At 42.5% G+C, this 22,916-nt stretch overlaps 1 protein-coding gene across 4 annotated transcripts in view; it reads right to left on the reverse strand.

Moving 5' to 3' along the window:
- FOXP4 (forkhead box P4) overlaps positions 1-22,916 on the reverse strand; it is a 152,837-nt gene that overhangs the window by 38,604 nt on the left and 91,317 nt on the right. For 3 of the 4 annotated variants that reach the window (XM_081915576.1, XM_081915574.1, XM_081915575.1), the window contains exons 5-9: positions 18,233-18,319; positions 9,844-9,994; positions 7,484-7,688; positions 5,722-5,826; positions 2,822-2,909 (exon numbers count right to left, since the gene is read on the reverse strand). In XM_081915576.1, the coding sequence (XP_081771702.1) occupies positions 2,822-2,909; positions 5,722-5,826; positions 7,484-7,688; positions 9,844-9,994; positions 18,233-18,319 (636 nt within the window). The remainder of the gene's footprint in view (positions 1-2,821; positions 2,910-5,721; positions 5,827-7,483; positions 7,689-9,843; positions 9,995-18,232; positions 18,320-22,916) is intronic. The other variant, XM_081915577.1, reaches the window with a different exon arrangement.

The raw sequence follows: 22,916 nt of genomic DNA on the forward strand, positions 1-22,916 counted from the left end.
CATAGAGCACTCCTGGAAGAGAAAAGCTGCCAGCTTGCCTAATTCCCTAGTAACACTGAATACTCCTGAGAGCCATGAATCTGGTTGGAGTATCACATTTCCAAGGCTCTAAAGAGCTGCCTTTTCCTATTGGATATCAAGATCAGGATGTGCGGTGGTTTTTTGATACTCTGGTACATCCACTGTGCAGTAACATAGAAGTGCCAGTGACCTTGATGTAAAGGAATCAGTTGTGGGTGAACAGAGGCAGAAGAAGCTGCTGAAAAATGGAACCTCCCTCCATTTCATTCACTGCGTTTTCACCCAGTTCTTGTCCTTTTCATCCACCATGGTATTAAATGGGCTGGCCTCTCTCCCTATCCCAGGCATTAGGATCCTCCTGCCCCATGTGAAGCTGCTAGATCACTTCTACCATCTTTCCTTTTGGCACTCTATCATATTAGTCACCTCCTCTCAACATCCTTTGCTTCTACGGTTTTCCCTCACCTCATCACTTGCTCATGTTTCTAATCTTTTCCCTTTCTACACTACTTCCTCTCATCCATCTATCACTCCCACCATGCCTTTTTCAACCCACCCACTCACCTGCCCATCCATCTCTCCAGATGTGCAACATTGCTTTAATTGCATGCTCCTGGGGTGTGTGTTTATTTCTCAGTGTGCGGAGAAGGGTGAAATATTCGCTGTGGCACAGGGAGAGAGTTTAAGTGCTGCAGAAGCAATGGGATCTGACACCATCTCCCTTTGTGTCACCTTCCCTTTCTGAGTGCTCCCCTCAAACTTTGCCTCAGTTCCTCCTGACCTGATGGGCCCCTATGCAGAATCTAGGACACACCCAGATAGGGCATTTCTCTCCTCTCCCACCAGGTTTTGAAACCATCCCCAAAACTAAAAAAAAAAAGAGAGAGAGAGAGAGGGCCAGTGAGGCAGGAGTTAAAGGAAGCAGCCAGAGTGGAGTTTGCGGGAAGTTTGAGAGACTCTGACGCAAGGACGCTCTGGCACTGTCGTGGCTCTCATTAGAGCTGACAGATCCACTCTCGTGATGTAGACACTCTTGCTGCCGACACAGCAGGAGCTCTGTAGTGAAAACTTTATAATTGGGAACTCTGGTGGCAGCTTCTTCTTTTCACGCATGGAGCTTTCTGCTCTCTTCAAGGATTCTCTCCCCCACATTCCCTTCTTTAAGAGCTAGTAATTGCTTTCAACCTTTTGCTTTAGAGAGTGCTTGGGAACAGGGTAGAATCACACGGTTTGACTCAGGCTGTGTAACAATCTTAACTCTGCTCTTTGAGTGTTGCACTCCTTCCTTTTCTCTCCTCTTTTTGCATGTCTGCTGCATTCTCTTCGAGGCACCCCATCTGCAACTACTGACTTAGTTTAGCTTCCAACAGAGACTACTTGCGCTTTGTGTTATAGCTGCCTTGCTCCTTGGCACACTCCTTCCTCTGCCACTAATCCTGCTGCTGTGGAGATTCATGTTCCAGAGAATGCTGCTCCTTTCATCCCTGCACTGCTTCGCATATATACAATCTAGCAACATGGATAAAAAGAACCCCCTGCCCATTCCCTTCAGAGTCCATCAAGCAAGCATCAGTGCTGGCTGTTTCCGAAAACGAGCTGGAAATAAGGAATGGGAAACCAAATGCCATTCCCAATTTATATTCCATCCTATGCAATGATCATTTATCACAGATTACATGCTGCTTTACCTGTTCCTGCACCCTATGCAAACATTTATAGGTATCGCCCATATGCAAAATCCATACTCTTCTAATTTACCAATGTTGCCTCCTCCTTGTGTTTACAATTTCTCTCAGCTCCAAACTAAATGTTACAGGAGGAATTTGGCTTCCACTCAGATCAGCAGCAGTGCATCACTTCCTCTCACCCCTGGTTGAATCCATTAATATAAAGCATGTGGTGTGATGCCACCATGCCTCAAGTTTCCCAGCTCCTCCTCTTCATCAGTTGTAATGGGGGGGGGGGGTGCGTGAAAAAACTCAAAGCACAGTGACATCACATCAGATGTTTTGTATTACTGGATGTTTCCAGCAGCAGCAGGTGATGCACGGCTTCTGCTTTTAGAAGCAGCCACATATCTCCTCTAAGTCCAGTCCTGGTCTCATAAAGTCAAGAACTCTTTTGGTGACATTCCTGCAAGTTGTTCAGCTCTGTAATCACAGAATAAAGTCCTAGGTTATGGAAGAAAGGCTGTTTACACCCTTGTGCATCCAATTTTTACAATTCTTGCAAATTTCAGCAGGAACTGCTGGATCCGTTTATGATTGACTCATATGTCTGAGGCCCTCTCCACCACTCTGATGGGTGGAAATAGATGCCTATCAGCATAACAGAAGACAGGAGTAATGAATACTATGGACATTCATGACCTGCCTCTGATCCTAAGGTTGCAATGACTAAGGCAACATGAAGCTAGGGAGTGGAGTAGAGACTGCATTCTTTCCTGGGCTTTTCATAGCAGCAGGGGATGCTTGGGAGCCCCACAGGGGATTTTGCCAGGTAGATCTGACAGCCTGTATGTCAATCATGCGATGGTCATAATGACATGTGCTTAACAGATGGGCAACCCTGCTTACCTGTCAAATTTGGCCTATGAGGCCGATCCTGATAAAGGACCTGGATCCTTAGAGCCAAAAAGATGAAGGAAGCCTTAAATCAATGTAAAGAAGAAACTCCAAAATCCATCCCTTAGGCACACAAGATCCCAAATTAAACAGCTTACTGACTTTGCTGTGTTCAAGGATTTTGGCTTGAATACAGATGGGACTGAATAAGGTTCACTGCATACATTTACACTCACCTGTATTTCCAGCTGCTGTACCACTTGCATTTGAACTCGACACTGAGCTGTGCTCCGGTCATCAAGTGCATGTTCTGTATTGAGGTGTCTAAAAACAGAAAACATATTTTTAAGAGGAGGAGGAGGAGGAGGAGGAGGAGGAGGAGGAGGAAAAAATTAACATAGCTCTGGACAACCAGAACTCCCTTGACAATGTTTACCCCTTTATTAAGATTCTTTAATACACTGGCTGTGCTATGCAACATGTCTACTATCTTATCTATCTCATTTTTATCCTGTTCATCAACAGGTTATTCAGTTTTATCATCACAATAATGATGTGAGGGAGGCTAGCCTGAGAAAGAGTGACTTGCCCATAGACCATGACCTAGGGTGAAATGTACCTAACCAGGCCCATCAGTTCAAGGACTTCCTCCTTTCCCCCCTGAAAATGGCTCAGGGCAGGAGGAGATCCCCCAGAACAGCACATGGGGGGAGGAGATGGGGAATCGTTCCAACTGGCAAGCTGAAATGTTTTCAAAGATGGAACAACTGGAAGAGTGCAAGGCTGTATTCCCCCCTAGTCAGCATCACTGCTGAGTGGGGATTTGAGCCAAAGGTTTTCTGATTTAAGTCTACCACCTTGTCTGCTGTACCACACTGGTGCTACATATACAGGGTGAGTCCTTTAAAAGAGTCCCCATGGATACAGAGTACACATGTTCCACGGGGCCTCTTTTAAAAGACTCACCCTGTACATATATACACAGCAAGTTACACGACTTACAGCAGTCATCTCCAACTTGATTCCCTACAGATGTTTTGGACTACTAGTCCCATCTGCCCCAACCAGCATAGATAATGGTCAGAGATAAGTCACAGTCCAAAAGATCTAGAAGACATAGAGGACATCTAGTTAGGGAAGGCTGCCCTAGAGTCTGAAGAGACAAGTCAACCAAAGAGTCAGGTGGAGATCCTGAACCACAGAAAGGCAAAGTGACACGCTTACAAATCAGTTGGAAAAAGAGCTCAACACTCGTAAGTCTACCAATTTTCCAGAGATTTTTCTTCATTCAGGAGAGATGGATTATAAGGACAGAAAATGCATTTTCCTTTATGAATTCCAAGAGCCTCTTCACTGTAGGTTCACAACTTTGCCTCAACAAGCCACCCTCCATCTGCTGAAGCAGCATAGCCTTTTGCCATACAAAATTTAACAAAACCGAAACAGGCCTGGACTTTATATTCCATTTCAAAGCTTGTACCGTTAACAGGCGAATGAATGTAAGTTTTCTTAATGTCAGCCAATGAACTAAAGGTAGTGCAGGGAATTAAATTCATTTTACTTTAAGAGCCTTAGTTTCGCTATTGAACAACATTCCATGCAATGTTTCCTTACTATTTTAAGCTGTGTCAAGACTTCCCAGTTAGGGGAAGCAGGATATGGCTGTCTAATGTTAGGAGGCTCCTTTCGGACCAGTCAGTTACATATGGTAGCACAGGTGGAATCAATTCTCCCTTTTGGCCTCCTCCTGGCCACATGAAAAAGGCTAAGTTAGGCTTTGAAGGAGTATGCGAGTTCCCTGCCCATCTGCCTTAAGTCTGTTGCAGTTGGCACCTGTTGGCTCGTTAACAGTGATCCTTCGGTAGCTGAAGGCCAGGGTGGGGGTGGGGTGGCAAGTTTTTCTAAAATGTTCATTTCACAGAACACATACACACACAGATCAGGCACACAGGCTGTGCTTCTGACCGTCTCCAGTCCTCCCAAACGTCATTTTCAACCTTCACAACATTCTGTTTGGAGGCAGTGGGGTGGGAGGTGGAGGGGGGCTGAGAATGAGGAGCGGCATGTGCGTATGTGAACGGGGTGGGAAGCATGTGTAGCAAGAAAGGCATTGGGGGGAGGGGGGAACCCGAACAAGCAAGAAAAGAAAACCCGTCAGTTTCATCTGATGTCTTTGCTAAAAATCTTGGCTACAAAGAGATCTAATTGCAAATGAACTAATTAAGTAAACCTCTGACGAAGCGTGAAAACAATTTGTTTGACCCTGACGCTAGCAGAGGGCTCTTAGACAGCGGAGTTAATCAGTCAGTGACAGAGCCCACAAGCGGTGTCAGCAGGCTGCCGCGCTGCCATCTGTTTCTCTCTAGTTCTCCCCACCCGCCCCCCTTTTCTTCTTCCTAACATGGGCGAGCTATAAACTTTAGTGGTCTGTCTCCTCTCTCCTCTAAAGCCTTGTCATTACGGTAGGTCCCAGTCAGCCTCTTTCTCTCTAGCAGAGTCTCTCCCACTCTTCCTATACACCCCACAGTGCCTAGAAGCCTTTAAAAACTTCCCGGTTCTTACCGAAGGTCTATGACAGTGATATAGCTCTGTTTCGGAGAAGAAGCCTAGAGGGGTCTAGCTCCATTTCACAGAAGGAAAAACTGGTATGGAAGTACTGTACTCAATTTTTCTAAAAGTAGTGATGCTAGAATGGCTCTAGGGGCTGGCATGGTGGTGCTTCTAGACTATCAAAAGCTACCAGGTACCTACAGACATAAATTATATTTTCTGAAGTATCAAAGCTCACTAATAACTGATTTAGAGGGAAAATATCTCTAGAATCTGAGGAAACCATCCCCAGGGCCAAAAAGCAACACTGCACATCATCAAAAACAGTTAAAGTGCTTGCAGCAGGACTTTTCCTTTTTGAGGTCTATGGCAGGCTTCCTCAACCTTGGCCCTCCAGATGTTTTTGGCCTACAACTCCCATGATCCCTAGCTAGCAGGACCAGTGGTCAGGGATGATGGGAATTGTAGTCTCAAAACATGTGGAGGGTCGAGGCTGAGGAAGCTTGGTCTATGGTGTGAGAAAATACAGGTTGGGCCAAAGAACACAGCAGCATGAGTATACCTTGCACATAAGGAAGTCACCTACTTGACAAACTGTCCCAAGTCCTCACAGAGGGTTTCACAACCAGGCCACTTGCACTCTCCATGTCCATACAGAGGGTGAGAGCCAGGAGTCTCCTCATGAGAAGAGCTGCAAAGGAGGGGGTAAAGGAAAACAAAAAAAAAGCATTATTATGGAATAGCAGCTCTAGCTTTGTATAGTTCATTTGCTTTGTTGGCTGAAGGAACAACCACACAGGGCATTTTAAAGAGATCGGACATGCTCATGTATACTCCCTTCGTTGAGCAGATGTTGTCTCCACGCAGTTAACTGTGAATCTAGCCTGGGCTGCCAGAACCATAGTTGCAGATGCAGACCAGCAGAATTCATCCTCAGTTCATATTTTAGGTTGTCAGGTGTGGCACAAAATTCTTTTTAACTATCTTCTTGGTATGCTAGATGCAACTCTTCTTAAAAAAAAATGTGCACTGGCTACAGTTATCCATACCCTGGTTTCATCACGGTTAGATTACTATAAAGTGCTATGTGTGGGACTGCCTATGAAGAATGCACAGAAACTGCAGTTGGTTTCAAACACAGATGCAGAGGAAGATGTAGCACCAGTACCAAAAGAGCTTCATGGTCTCCAAATTTATTTCCAAACATAATTCAAGTGCTGGTTCTGAGCTATAAGGCTTTAAAAGGTATGGGACCACAATATATGAAAGGGCTGCCTGCTCCCCTGTGAACCTGCCACATTAGTAAAAGCTTCATAGGATGTCAGGTTATAGGTTCCTTCATCTTCCAAGTCAACTTGGGTAGTTACCAGAGCTGTCTTGGTGTTGGCGCCTCATTTGTGGAACTCTCTCCCTGTAACCTTTCTTCTGATACCTACTCTGCTAGCTTTAGACACTCAAGTAAATAATCTCGTTTCCTTTGACTTTTAGTGGATTTTAATGAGATTGTTTGTTTTAATCCATTGATGGGTTTGCTTTATTACATTTTAATATAGATTGCTAGTCTGCTTCTGCTTGATGCAGAACTTCCTTATCTCTGCGGTGCATCTATGCTATGTTTCTTGCTTATTCTTGATAGCCCACAAGGCTGGCAGACCTATGGACTGTGTACTTAGCACAGCTGCCTTCATCTGATTAGCATGGGACTGTCCCAAGGGTAAGAGTCTCTGCCTATATGAAGGCTCTTGTTAGATCCTGACCTGTCTGCTAGGGTGTCAAAGCATCAGAGTGGAAAGCTCTTTACTGGATACTCCCAAACAGTACAGCATCTAAGCCATTTCCCTGACATGAATGACTATTATGAACTCTTATTTGGCCCTTGGGGTAAACTGAAAAACTAAAGGCTGTGACTGCACCAGTGCCATTAAAAAAAAGCAACTGAGTCAGCATAGTCTCCACAACAGCAATGGGGCCATTATACACAAATGTTTGGGAAGATAGTCATGTAGCCATTCTCCAATGGCTAGCAAGATTCACATATAATTTGTTCATTGAGCCTAAATTGTAATTCATTGGGTCTGAATTGAAGTGGCCAATTTCCACATGGCCAATCCCTCCTATTGTGACTTAATAAGTTCCATTTGTCACTGAAGGCAGGTACAATCACAAATTTGACTCCATATCTGGTAAGCCAACACTGTGCCAAACGTAGAAGTTCAAGGTCTGAACACGATAGAAAATACTAGTCTCTCCCAATCATGTGTAGAATTTTACCCCGTCCTTTCAGATAAATTCTATATCCTTAACAAATTATCCATTCCATATTTCAAAGGACCACATAAAGTTTCTACCTGTCCCTCCTTTGTGTGAGCATGGCGTTCTGTCCATTGGGAAGAGGGTGGTGGGAAATTGGAGGAGAGACCTTGGCGGCCGAAAACGAGGTAGAATTGGAGGTGTTGGTGCTGAGGTCAAGTCCCTCTTGCTTGATACTGTCTTCTACAGGCTGAGTAGCAGTAACCTCTTTCCATAGCTGCTGAAGGTCTGAGGGACACACAGCTTCACACATGTTGGAGAGAGCAGGAAGGAGCAGCAGAAAGAGGAAAAGATTTTTTAAAGAAGGATTGAAGAATCACGAATATGCAGAACCCACGTTAAGATGAGCCAAAAAAATCCATGAAAGGTGTGGCTTCTGTGTTTAGTTTGTTGACAAAAGAGCTAAGTGAGTCTCCTGGCTACTGAGAGCTCTCCTCAATGACTATTTATGCAACACTATTAATTGTGCATGGAATTACTTCAGTCTTACATGGTCTAGAATCTCCATGGCCATTACAAGTTTTAAATTAATTATTTAAAATTACAATTTTATTGAAGCGTTTCATAACAATTAAAGACATAACTAATCTGTATTAGAACAAACCCTTGCTTAATACTATAAAAATGACTTTTGCTCGAAAGTCAGGCACACTAGTCCACCATCTCAGCAGTATGTGGCCCACTAGAAATTGGATAGCAGTCCTCCGACGCACTGCCAACAACTGAGTGCTTTTACCCATCCCTCATGCAGAGGCTGGATATTTATACCACTTATACAGAGAAGAAAAACTAAGCCAGAGGGTGGTTTTGTTTTGGCAAGCCTGGTATGTACCACAAGTGGTTCTGGCAATATATGGATTTCATGCTATAGAATGCATTCATTCTTATCTTGATTTGGCTAGCTAGATGATCACACTGTCTTTTGGATAGGAAAAATTCTTACATTTAGGCACAGCAGCAGCTACAATGCTTTTCGGGATGTAACTCTTAAAAATTAGCTGCCCAATTACATATTTGCATTCAGTTACTCACAGGAACCTAGGAAATTGCCTTTTATCAGCCTGGTTCACACATAACACCAAATCAAGGCTAAATGTGAACAAGCAAGGGTATGGGTAGAGAGAGCAAAAATCACAGCCATTTTCCTCCTCTCCCAGTCCTGCTATTGCACCACTACCCAGAGTTATGCCATAGTTTGGCTAAATGTTAAGTGTGAACCCAGGCCCACGATTTGTCTCATTCCAAACAAGCTGTATCAAGGGCTTGTTCTTAGCTTAATGTTTGTAGTTTGTTTGGAGTGAGACAAACCACAGTCTTGACTTTGTACTTAAAACTAAGCCAAACCATGGCTTAGCTCAGGGTAGAATGGCAGTAGCAGAACCTGGTGAAGAGTGAAGCAGTTGTGATTTTTAATCTGTGTACCTGCATGCTTGCTTGTTTACTAACCAGCAGTAGCTCGTCAGGATTTCAGACAAGATCCCTCCCAGCTCTACCCGGAGATACCAGAGATTGAACCTGGAACCTTCTTCATGCAAAAGCATGTGCCTTACTAGTGAGTCAATATCCTTCCCCAAAGGATGGGCATAGACTCAGTTCTGACCAGCAAAGTCAAATGAATCCAGGATGCCAGACTGAAATTTCAAGTGAGTGTGTGTCCAAACGTCTTCTGGTTTCCATTCCAAACAAATAAAGAGACCCTTGGACATTTGAATATGAAACTGAATAGGCTTGAACAGGGTGGGGGGGGTGGGGAGTGAAGGGAGGGGGATGAAAGCAGTACTCAGCTAACTCCTGCTGCCATGGCCAAGGTAAGCGGGGGTGGGGGCACTTACTGGCAAAACCTGAGCATTGCTTTCAGCTTGCCCACCACCACATGCCTTGCCACTGCCTGTCCCTACCAATTCACGATGTTCAACCCCATTTAGCATGAACCAGGCTGAGTATATCAGTCTAGACTCTGCCACTTTCCTCAAGGACTCCCTCTCTGGAAGAGAGGGGCATAAGGTGTCTGCATAAAGTAAAGCTACTTTGCTTATGCACCCCCCTCTTGCAGACAGAAAGTAGCAACATCACAGTGAAGCTTCCATCGGCAGGCAATCCCTGTGTTATGCACGAAAGGTAAAAATGAAATATTAGGCCCCCAGCTTTCTCCCGTGAACAGCAACACAGCTCCTGGAACAGGAGTCAGATCAGGCACATTACATTTTGGTCCAATAATGCGTTATTGATGTCTGTTCTATAACAAAACCCAAAGCATGCCAAATGTTAGGCCCCACGTGCATTCAAACAGTCAGCTCTTAAAATTAACAGAAAGCCAACAGGCTGTGCTAATTGCTGCTCTGGGTGCATGGGTTACCTCCTCTGGCACTAAAAAAGGAAGGAAGCTTATGTGAATTACCTTGTGGAAGGGTCTGCAGAGGAACGGTGCCTTGTCCTGGCTGTAAACTGACCAGCCCTTGTCGCTGGAGGTTTAACAGGTGCTGCTGCTGCAGCTGCTGCATCTGCAGTAGCTGTTGTTGGAATGCCAGCTGCTTATTCCCTAATGGCTGCTGGAAGACAAAAGGAAAAAATCAAAACACATTATTTTCAACCCTGTAGCACAGGCCTTCCGGGATTCTCTGGGGTCTTGCATAAGCAGCCCAATCCCAGCATCAGCCTTGCTTTCAGCCAGCACAGCTCACAGTCCTGATCTCTTGTCCTCAGTGGCCACACAGCATATAACCAAGACAGAAAGCCTTTGATCTATCATAGCAGCAGAACGAAGGGGGTGGGTGGCGGAAGAGAAGAGAGCGAGCCTGCTTGGCAGAGCAGTGAAAATGCTGAGTCTCTCTGCCAGATGAGCATTTCCACAAAGTCTGTGCGTTTGAATTGTGCATAAAGAAGCAGAATCTCTGTTTCTCAGTTGTATCTGCCTACCCGAAGCATACATCAGCATCAATGGATTGAGCTCCTATGAGCAACACAAAGCTTGCAGGCTAGAGCATCATAACCTGGGAAACTCTTAAAGACAATGGTTTGACTTTATGGAGTAACACACAACCATCTGGGCCATATCTACTCCTGAAACTTTAATGCCCAGGATCTGGGGCTCCTGCTGGTCTCAAGGAATACAGGTGTGTGTGTTTTTAAAGATATATTAATTAAATTGGCAAAGGGAAATATACTCTAATATAAACTTTTTTTCCACCTCTCATACAGAATGACAAATAGAAATCTGGTTGTTTATGCATGGCTTTTCAGAGAAAATGGAATGTGACACAAATATGGGCCATAATTTAGAAAAAGTTTTGCAAAATGTGTCAGAAATGCTCATCATTATCTTCCTATTAGAGGCGGGAAATGGGTTAATCCAATGTAAAAAAAAATTAACGTTAAGATGGAGAATCAATCTCAGTGTCAGAAATTAACAGCACTAAATGATCTTAAAATTCAAGAACTCTAGCTGACTGTGGGCCTTAACCACAACCCATTGACATCCATGTACACTGACTCCAACAAGACGAGGCCCATTAATTTCAGTGAGAAGAATAATGGCCTGCCCATGATTTCATGGGGAGTTTGTGGCAAAGCCAAGAATAAGATTCTTCTCGAATATTTTTAATTGAGGTGATTTAAAAGGAAAGCCCAAGAGGCAAAATGAAAGGGTTAAATTCAAATGCAAATAGTTTGAATATTATTATTAAAATAATTTATGTAATGATTTTCCTAAAACATTTATTAAAGATTTGTTTGGAAATTGTTAATTAAATTTGTATACCGCCCTATACCCGGAGGTCTCAAGGCGGATCACAACATAAAATCACAATCTAAAAACACACAGGTAAAATGAGGTGGCAGAAATAGGAGCACAACTACAGCCACTGATTTATTTTATAAACAGAACTGTAACAAATGACAATATGTAAGAGAGAATAATGTGTGGTCCCTTTCTCACCATAACCCTATGCTGGACAGCTCAGTTGGTAGAGAATAATACACTTAATCTCAGGGTCATGGGTTTGAGTCTCATGCTGGGCAAAAAAAAAATTCCTGCATTGTAGAGGGTTGGACTAGATGACCCTTGTGGTTCCCTCCAACTCTTCAGTTTTACAATGCTATGATTCTTCATACTACCTCTACTAAAGTATGTGTACTTCAGCTGGCAGATAAGATCACATTATGCTTGTATGTTGTGCACTGCCTTTTTCTATTCTTATGCAAGTATTGCTTATAAATATTTAAATGGATAAATTTAAGAGGTAGAGAGAGATCCACAGTAGCATAAACCAAGGCGGCCTCAGAGAAGCAGGAACTGGCAAAATATGGGAAAGATTCAGAGCCTAAAATATCCATTTTGTCCTCCATCTAATCTTTGAAGCATTTATTTGGTAGCTATCTGAAGAGCAGAATAGAATACATCATTGAAGAGTACATCAAGGCAAGTCCATTCATTTTCAATTTGGATAAAATTCCTAACTGATGAATCACCAGGCGGTCTGTCTCAGCCAAGGGGCATCAAAACTGGGAAGAGGCATCCCCTACAGACTGTACTGCAGGCAGACAAGCAAGGAAGGGTGAGTCATTCATGTTTAAAAAATTATGTGTGTGAGATGCACTCTGAGTGGCCTAAGGGTGTGGGAGGAGATCCTAGAACGCTCCCATGTAAAAAATCTGTAGCAGTATCACACAGACTAGAGTTTGCTTTTTCCCCTCCCTTGCTTCCCCACTCCCTGGCAGGCCTTTCTGTGAGCACAGGTTTCTGCCTGTTACATCAGAGCAGTTGAACACTGCCCCATTCACTTAACTTCCAGGCTGTAAAACAGAAGGAAATTGGGAACGGATTAAGTCATTAGGATCCCCAGGGCATGTTGCTTTCACTTCATAACTCAACAGTCCTCTGTATCTTTCCTCATGGACTTGTCATTGAGCCCAAGCATCCTTATAGTAGGTTCCGGGAGTCTGGAGGATAACAGATGGGGACAAGGGAGCAGTGAGTAACCAGCAGGTGAAATGGCTTCAGCTGCATAGCTTTTCTGCAGGCCCACACTGAAATGGGATCTCATAGGCACTGAGAATGGAGTGACTCGTGGCTGTGGGACGAGTGGGGATAAATAGAGGGTACAATGAAGTCTAGGGCCATATGAATGAGCACTGGAGGCTGCAACAGAATCCAGGAGTGTAAGCACCTCTCCTTAGAAAATGGATTGTCAGGACATGTTTTGCATGCAACAGAGTAACTAATGCATTAGAGCAGGGGTCAGCAAACTTTCAGCAGAGGGCTGATCCACTGTCCCTCAGCCCTTGTGGGGGGCCGGACTATATTTTGAGGGGGGAAATGAATGAATTCCTATGCCCCACAAATAACCCAGAGATGCATTTTAAATAAAAGGACACATTCTACTCATGTAAAAACATGCTGATTCCCGGACCATCTGCAGGCTGGATTGAGAAGGCAATTGTGCTGGATCCAGCCCCCGGACCTTAGTTTGCTGACCCCTGCATCAGAGCATAGCTTTTTGGAACTCCTAAAACAATTTGGGGATGGAACACGTCATCATATATGGAGTTCCTGCCACTGGGAGAAGAGCTGGGTTAAAATGGTTGTTTGAACCCTTTAGCTAGTTTCATTTAAGCTTCTAACAGAAGCTTGGATATCAAATCCCCTGGTTGCAAGCCTCCAATTCAAGCTAACAAAAATTTATCCTCCTCCCTAGAGTCCTTACTCACAAATAAGTTCTAAAGCTGCTTTCCACACCATCAAAAATGTCAGCGCAGGAAACTATGAAAATACACTTGCTTTCCAGGAGGCACCTGCAGACGTAATCCTCTGGGAAGTTCTCCTGCATAAGCTCTTTTGAAATGAAAGCAAGCTGAACAAGAATACTGCTGTGCTCTTCTGCAGCTTCCATTTATTTCATTGAGGCTAGCACATACAAAATTTCCTGTTGGATTGTGCCCTTTGTCTACAATGACTGAGTCAGTAATGTGGTATCATCATACTCAGTAGTACTGTTTTCATTACTAGTATGGAAATGACCAATATAATAACCACATTAGATATAATGGTACCTTGGTTCTTGAACTTAATCCATTCCGGAAGTCCATTCGACTCCCAAAATGTTCGAAAACCAAGGCACAGCTTCCGACTGGCTGCTGAAGCTTCCTGCACTCAAGCAGAAGCCGCGTTGGATATTTGGCTTCTGAAAAAAGTTCGAAAACCAGAACACTGACTTTTGGGTTTTCGGCATTCAGGAGCCGATCTGTTCCGTCAACTAAGCCATTTGAGAACCAAGGTTCCACTGTATCTAGTTTTGGGGAATACAGCAAGCACACCTTAAAATGGCCTTTTGACGCATTTCCAAATATAATCTCAGACATCCACCAAAGGTGCCCTCTTTTTGACAACATCTACTCATCAGGTTCAGACAGCAAAGATGGTGTGAAGAGAGGCATTCTTGGTGGCTCCCTACTCACACCAATTACAAACCTTACTCCAATTATAGAGTCAACAAAATCCAAAACTGATTGCTTTATGATAGCTTTGTGAGGACTTACTGTTTAGGGCTGGACTTTGTGGCTTAAATTAGGAAAGGGTGGGGAAATGTCAGTGAATTTTTTAATGTTATGCTAGTCTGTTGGTGGGTTATTTTTTGTTTTATTTCCCCCCCTTTTTTTACTCACCCCAAACCTTTGGGAGGAGAGTTATCAGTTTTAATATTCAGATAAAATACTGAATATGAGGCACAGTAATGCATGTAATGGAATTCTTGTTTTTCAGATATTATCACAGGAAATTGAGTTCAAGTTATGCTTAAAAGATATGAAAGCTTTGCTAGTTTGCCAGGCCTAACAATGGGCACCGCATTTGTAAAATGGCATAGCCCATTAAATGCTCTTCAGTCTTTCTTCCCGCCTTTCTTCTAATAAGCCACATTCCTCAAACATCTTTCCCTGATCACCGGGTACTAAAAAAATAAAGTTTCCTTCTGCTGTTGCCTACCAGCTCCCTCTCAGCCTCCCCTGACGTGCCGCTGCCAGAGTCTGTGGGTTTCTCTGGACACTTTCACTTTTAGAGGTCATCCACTGCGTACTTTTGATAGAACCAATGAAGTATGAAGCTTATCGGCCTACAGATAAAAATCTTAAACACAAAGAAAGTAATTACTGAACCTTACTCTGCCAGTCACTAGCACCCACTGGGCCTTTCCAATCTTTCCTTCTCTCAGAGACGGAGGCACATAGGGAAGGTTTCCTGTTAGGGTGCAATCCCCAAATCCAACCCTCCCTCTTCCTGCTCCAACCCTATACACCCTTGATCCCTGATCTTTTCCCTAGCGACGGGGTTTGAGTTCCTTAATGCATTTTGTCTGCACTCTGTTTACATTAGACGCAGCTGAGCGGGTGCAGCTACTGGGGTAACAGGCACCGTCACTTTGATTTATGAGCACATCAAGAGGAGTTTCAGCGTGACACTCTGGACTGACAGGAGCACTTCATTAATCTGACGCCTAGGTTACTCGCTGGCCAATCTTCATGTGCTGCCCCCTCATGCAATATCATCTGGTACACTGGGGCAACTGCCAGAGACGAGGCTCTGTCTGAAAGCTTTTCTCCCTCTCAAGTTTTCTGGAAGCATAAAAGGAACTAGGTTTGTAAGAACAGGGACAGCTGGTTTCGCATTCCAAATACACTACTAGAAACAACAACATAACATTACTGGCCTGAGTACACTGTATACTGCTGTCCACATTGGTTGTGACAGGATTAACTCATACCTGCCAAAATAAAAATGTTGCTCAACTAAAGGAAGCAGCACTTTGCAAGTCAAAACAAAACAGGTGCCACAAAATTCAGATGCTCGTCTCAGATTCAGAGTTTCTTCTTATTCTGCTGTCGGCTTGCGGTATGTGTTTGGACGAGTAACTGATTTCTCAGTTCCTCAATTACTGCACTTCTTATAGACATTTGGGCATGAGGGAATAAAGGTGCTGATTTCAAAAGTGCTGAGTTAATATTATTAGAAACAACTATAGAAAGGTATAGAACAGATATAGAATAAATTCAATAAATTAGGAAGAAAAGGCCAACTGGTCAATGGGCTCTGAATAGGCAACATATTCCATGCAAGTGCAGAATTTATACCTTGAGAGTCTTAGCTTTGTGTGTGTTTTTCCCCCTAGCCCAAACAGATGCAAAACTAGACTTGAAAGCATGCATATTATTCTACATAAAATATCAGAACCTGGGAAATGCAGAAAAATGTGTAAGAACATACATAAAATTTATGCTTATGATCTAGCTCTAAGCAAAACTCTTTCAAGTCCCACTGACTTCAACAGAAGAGCTTTAAGCCTGAGTTTGAGTTCTCCCACTGAAATCAACAGAATTTAAGAGGAGTTATTAACTTCTACTGGATAGTGCTCATAAATAAGTTTGTTTTCTGGTGGCATTATGGCCAAGCTGCACATGGCACCAAGTTGTGTGTAGTTCTTGCCCCCTCCCCTAAAAACAAAATGCAGCCATGGTGGCAACAATCTGCCTTCACAGACCTTCACCTCTTAAACTATTTCCTCTCCAGGTTTTTTTTGGCTGTTGAAAATTGTTCCCTCCCCCCAATATCCTTTTTCCCCCTACAAGGGAAAAGATTTGAGGTACATTTATTTCTTCCCACTCTGAGAGGAAAAAGGAGTTGGAAGGGGGAATTTTCAACAGAAGGGGGAAAGGTTAAAAGGCTATTCCTGCATTTCTTCTTTCTGCATAGGCAGATTTTGAAAAAGAAACCCAGCTGGGGGTGAGGAGGAGAATGACATATAATTCAATATGATTTGTAACCTGGCCCTGAATCCCCACTCTAAACCTTGAGGAAGGGGTATAAATTTAAATCAACCAATAAATAAGCAAGCAGACTATTGCCCACATATTTAAAGTTAGAGAAAAAGTAAGTAACATCAGCCATACTTTGATCGATATCATTTTACTGTTTCAGAGATTATCTTAAGCATCATATGACCAAAAAATCACCCCTCCAGATATCAAAACTGGGTTAAGCACTGGCTATCCAACCATTATATATATTACAGAGGCCAGTCTAAGGGCCTGTTTATACATTACAGCCAACACACGGAAACAGTCTTAAATCAGAGGTGTGACAGAAAGACTGGTATAACGTTTAGGGGAGAGGAGCAGAAGAGCACCTTGCTTTCATAAGAGCGCTCTGGAACCTTTAGAGTCTGACCTGAGCATGCATAGTTCCTATTGGGTTCACAGAGAGGTCACAGGTTAATCCTGATATCTGGCCATATGCATAATGTGGCTAAATCATAAGGTGACCATACAGTCCTTAATACTGTAATAGTGATTCTGAGCTGCTGATAATTTTGGTTATGCCAGATGGCTTTGTGGTGGAAGCTACTGCAACAGAGAATGGAAGAAACTAACAATAAATAGAAGCAGCACACATCACCAGTGACACAACAGGAAGAATCAAAATCTGTTTGGGGGAGTATACAGAACAGTACTGCTGAGCTAGTGCCTCTATCAATCCAACACTAACTGAAGAACTTGATAAACTTCTATCTTTAATGTCAAGAATGTTGAAGAGTGGTGACATGGGAGAGGCCCTTTTTAGCTGTGGCCCCACAGCTACAGAATATTCTCCAATCAGGCTTCCCTGACACAGATGATACAGGTTAAGGTTGATTGAGAAAGGTTGTTGTGGCCCATATACTGCTGCTATTTTGCTGTTGCTGTGATGCTTGAGGTTATTGTTTTGTTAGCGTACTGATGGTTGCTACATTTTTAACTCCATAGTTTTATTCTGTTTGTAAATCGCCTAGAAACTATTTTTGAAATAGGCAACTAAATAACAATGATAGTGATTATAATAGTAATAACGATGATGATGGTGTTAATCACAATAATTCACAACAAGCTGAAATTCATGGTGCTTCAGTAAATATTGGGGGAAATAAACGCTATCAAATATGACAAAAAATAATAATCCTGGAATTTAGAAACATCAATATAGCTGAATCATTCTCCACTTGTCCTCGCACAAATCTTTGTGGAAAATGCTAAAATAATTCGTTGCATCTAGAATTTTAATTACCTGGCCCAATCAAAACACAATTAACTATGCAAATATAAAGCTGAAGAAATTCATTGGAGAAGGGTTAAGAAGGGTCTGAGATATGGACATTTGAATCCTGGAAACTCTGTTATTCCCTAGAATTAACAGGTAGCCCAGAAATAAGTTCTGCGGGTTGTGCTATTGTGACAAGCATATCAGATTTTCCAGGTTATCATACACTGCAACGTGTGCTTTCAAGGCAGCAGCACAACTGCCAAAGAATGCTTTCACAGCACTCAGTATTATGATGTTGATTCTGGCAGGAGTGCTAATAGCAGGGATGCGGCAAATATCTATGATTTTTGATTCCTGAAGTGAAAATCATATGTTTGCAGTTGCAGATAAGTGTCTTGAACAAGCAACAGGTTCCCAGACAATTACTGGGGATCCAGGAGAATTTATTTCTAAAAAAAAAAAGTAAGTTCTTTTTAAAAGCATAGGAAAATTTAGCTTGTTTCATAGAATAAGGAAGGACAGTCTGTCCCCACCCCCCTCAAATAGGAAGTTACACAATTGGCCAGTCTGTTCTTTTAAAGGAGGAATAATACACCACTCATCTACCATTCCCAGAAGACATTTCTGAAGTTGCCCCCCCCTTTATAAACAAGTTGAACTCACTTTTCTGCAGAAGTGTTCATGCAAACAGCAGTGCATTTCTGTGCACAGAGGCCAAACTCACCTCTTTGGCTTGCTGCTTTCCAGCTTGCTGCTGAGTCAGTAGCTGCAGATGAAGTTGCTCCTGCTGCTTCTTGTAGTATTCCTGCAGCTGAGGAAGAGGCATGAGGGAAGAATATAGAGAGGAAATGAGACCATTAGTTGATTGCTTGCACATCACTTTAAACCAGGGGTGGAGAACCTGTGGTCTTCCAAATGTTGCTAAATTACTACGACACCTACTGGGCCACCGGGCATGCTTGCTGGGGCTTACTGTAGTTCAGCAATATCTGGAGCACCAAAGGTTACCCACTGCTGCTCATGCACACTGCTGAAATTGAAGGTGCTTCACTCCTTCCCTGCTCCTGTTCTCCCAAATAAATCACAAGTAGGAAGCTAAGAACAAACCTTGCTTACAGCCCCTGGCTTGTTTGGAAAGAAAGAAATCGTGAGCCTGGGTTCTGATTCCAACACTAGGCCAAACCATGGCTTAGCTTCTGGAGCATGGTGGCAGAAGGAGTGGGGTAGGAGTGAAACACCCACCATTTCAGTAGCATACACAGCACACTGAACTCTAGTTTTGCTTAACTATGGTTTAAAGTGATATGTGAATGAGGTCAGTGTTTGATTTAAAAAAGGGCAGGGTGATTGAGAATTATATATCTGGGCCTCACCATTTCCTAAAATGTTAGCACAGGCATAGGCAACCTTCGGCCCTCCAGATGTTTTGGACTACAGTTCCCATCATCCCTGACCACTGGGACTGTTAGCTAGGGATCATGGGAGTTGTAGGCCAAAATATCCGGAGGGCTGAAGGTTACCTATGCCTGTGTTAGCACATTGACAAGGTGTTACATATATGTTTGGCATTATTTACAATAGCCCCCAAGAAGCAGGTGATTTGAACAGGATCACATAAGGAGTCTGTGGAAGAAAGCTATTTATTTCTGTTGTACTTTTAGTATAACAATTTTCTTTACAGCTCATCCATCCTCACAAAGATCATTTGAAGCTCACTGGCACTCCCATTTTATGAATTCAAATAGAGGTTGAGAAATTAACTTGTTTAAGAAACCCAGTATTCCACTAATATCTCTCTTTTGTTCTGTGAACTGGATTACACTGGCACTTGTAAAACTGCTTCGGTTTCCCCAGCAGTTCACACTACATTGATATCATGTGGCTAAGAATTGTGACATTATTTGCAAGTATTGCATTGGAATGCTGGGAGATTCCAAAACTCCTGAGAATTGTGGGTTTTAAAATGTGAGCCATTTAAACTAGGCTCTTTCTTCCATGCCAGCAACACCCAGAGTAAGGCATGCTTAACTCCACAAGGTTTGATGTTAAATCATCATTTGTAAAGCAGCAGAATCTGGTGGTTGTGCAGGTCACCTTCCTGCCTATGCAGAGACAGAGAAGACTATAGCAATTGCAAATCTTTTGTTTACAGGGGAAAGAAAAAGCCAAGGAAAGAAGACAGGGAAATTATTTCCTCCAAAGATTCTTGCAATGGAAACAGATAGCCAAATGTAATATTTTTCTAAAAGGTGTGGCAAATACATGCAAAAATTTAAAGGAGAATTCCCAGAACTGAAAGAATATGATTCAACAGACTGTTTTACATGAGCTCCAGGCTGTAACCTCTTCCTGCCCATCACTACGCCATCTGGGGCGAGATAAATGGGAAAGAGGGAGAGATAGGAAACTGCGTATTTTTGTGTCCAGTACAACCAGAGACTAACTGGTTTAGAGTTGAAGGAGCTTACTTCATTTGAAACAGACATATATTTATCTTACTATATCAAGCAATTTGTCTGTTATTTGGTTATGCATTGTATTGCTTCATCATCACTGTCATCATCACTTGCATCATCATCATTATTAAATTTGTTAGTCATTTTATCTTGTCCAGGGTAACCCAAAGCAACTTAGAACCAAAGACACAGACAGACACTACCACCCCCGCACATAGATACTGTAATTAAAACAAAAAGGGGGGAAAGAAATACAATAAAAACAACTTGCCCACTTCTAAAAGACCACAGATAGTTAAAAGCAAAAGGCCTGGTTATAGAGGAAAGTTTTTGCCTAATGCCTAAAGATATGTTATGATGGTGCCAGGTGAGTCTCCCTAGGTAGTCCACAAATTGGGAGGTCTGCTCTTGGGTTGTCTCCTCTAGGCCTCTCATGGAAGAGGCACATGAAGAAGGACCTCAGATGATGATCACAGGGTCTAGGTCAATTCACATGCAGAGGGGCAGTCCTTGTCCTGAGCTGTTTAGCACCCCAACTTCATGCTCACCCTGTTCAGTTGGTTTAATCATTGTATGTTAAGTACTTTCTAAGTGCAGTTTCACACATGCAGTTTCTCCAAGCTCCCCTTGCACAATTTGCATGCAAATATTATGAGTGAATAATAACGTTACAGAAGAAAGTCAAAATAGCCAAAGTATGTTTTACAGTCACATCAGAAGCAAAAAGGTGAAACTGTTACCTCTTTTGCTTTTTAAAACATTAGCATTGTGTCTTTAAGCCTAAAGACAAGCTGTAACAAATTTAAAAATCCATAATACGAAAAGTAAACAAAACGGCAGAAGAAACTCAGAAATCAATACATTAAATTAATAAAGCAAGCCAAATTTTGTGTGTGCCAAACTCAGAGTTTCAAAGGCTCTCTAAAAAAAAACCAGATCTTTGTCTCCTGTTTGAAGATCAGCAGGGAGTGAAAAGAGCAATTTATAGCATGCCAAAGGCACTTGGCACTCGTATGTCTCTGCCTCCAAGATGCTTACAATCTAGCAAGGGATGAATGCAAGCTAATGCAATGGCATGTAGTAAGGCTTGGTTACATTTGTATACTATGTATGGTGTAGTCTTTGCAAGTTGCTCAGTTCTTAAATTGTAAATACTCACAAACATACATTTTATTTTAATCTTAGGAAAATAAACTGCCCTGCCCTAAAAATACTTGCCCTTGTTTCTGGGTGTCCTGGACATGGATTATAAGAAGCAAAAGTTTGGGTTTATTACATAAAAATGCAAATAATAAAATAAAATCCTAAAAGTACAATTTATTTTTTTCTAAAAAAAATTACACCTCAAAAACTTGAAAATGAGAGTGCCGCTTTTAAATGGTACATATGATTGTGGCTCTGGGGTATCATAACTCACTTCTACTTAGCGTCTCTGTTCTGCTATCTATGAAACAGGCATGCCAGTATATACTGCACATAAACACTTAATACTCTACAATGTGACCTAAGATTCCTGGATAAAGGGTAATGCTCATTGTGTGCTGAGTGGTATTATACAGGGATTTTCAAAGGGATGCCAATTCTAATACACTGTGCCCTTCTAAATCTACAAATTTGGTTTGTTTTCCACAGGAGGGGGCCAGAACCACAGGAGAGGTCGACACAGGTTCTTCAACACTAGGAAAAAAAGCTGGCTCCTGAGGAATGCCCCTGGGGATTCTGGGAAAGTCCTTATCAGCTTGTAGTTGACAGTGCTGACAGCAGAAACTTTTCTCTTTATGTCTGCTGAACAGGTTTGGAAAGCCTCCCTGTTTACCCAAAAGCCAATCAAAACCTGGTCTCTGTATGGGATTCTGAGAACATTGGGTCAAGAGGTGAGAGGTGTGATGTTTGGTTTTCTTCTTGTGGAGAATGCCAGCTATTCCGGCCTAGGCTGTTTAATTTGCAGTCAAACATGTTTCTCTATCTGGCTCCAAAGAGGCTCAGAGAAGGAAGGACCCCACCCAAGTTAGTGTTTACCCTTTGTTCTTTCCCTGGGGCCAACCTTGACTTCTTATCAGCTTGTATGAAGTAAACAGGTACTGAAGGCAGGAAGAAGGGTGTGGAGGATGCTGTGTTTTCTTGTTCATTCCCCCTCCCTAGAGAAAGTGTTTATCAAAACAGTTGTGTTTTGTTGGGGGATTTTATTATCTCCTCCCTTCTTCTAACTATTTCGTAACTGAGAGAGAAAGCATTTTCCTTTTGCCAAGGAAAGTCTGTCTGTCTGTAAAAGTACCAGATCAAGCTGCTAAGGCTGACTTTTTATTCAAACACTCAATTCCAAATTAGGGGGCAAGCAATTGTGGTTCAGAGCAGCAAAGAGGAACAGCTAGACAAAGCATTAGGTCAAAATACATATCTTAATTGGAATAAGGCTCTCCAGTTATGTGCAGCTACAAAGTAATTCCTAGTGGTGAGAGCACCTTAATTTATTTAGTTGGATAAGAGCACCCTTAATTCATCTTATCTTCTTAAATTTCTCATTGACCTGGTCAGCACATCACAAAAAGCCAAACTAGGTCTTTGCTATAGCTCAGGAGCTGAACTACAAGCCCACGTTCAGACAACAAAACCAACCAAACACTTTTGATACATCCTTGATTTGGGTGCCAAGTCTTTTAACACAAGGAATATTTGAATTAAGCGCTGGTTGAATATCCCGCAATCTTCACATTTGCAGAACTGTCCATTCTCCATGAAAGTGTTTATGGAGATATTTGGCAACTTTCCAGGATGCAGATTAAACTCAAGAATTTTCATCTTACCTTAAATACAATGTGGTTGTTGGGAGAGTTTCTTTTGATTTTTATTATTTTGAAAAAGCCTTGCAGCTACTTTGAAAAGCAGCCTGATGCTCTGGGTGTATCCCTGGCACAAAACGTCCCTGGAAACAAATGCTACACAACGGATGAA

Source organism: Podarcis melisellensis (assembly GCF_964234715.1).
Source record: "Podarcis melisellensis genome assembly, chromosome: 6".
Taxonomy (NCBI): Eukaryota; Metazoa; Chordata; class Lepidosauria; order Squamata; family Lacertidae; genus Podarcis; species Podarcis melisellensis.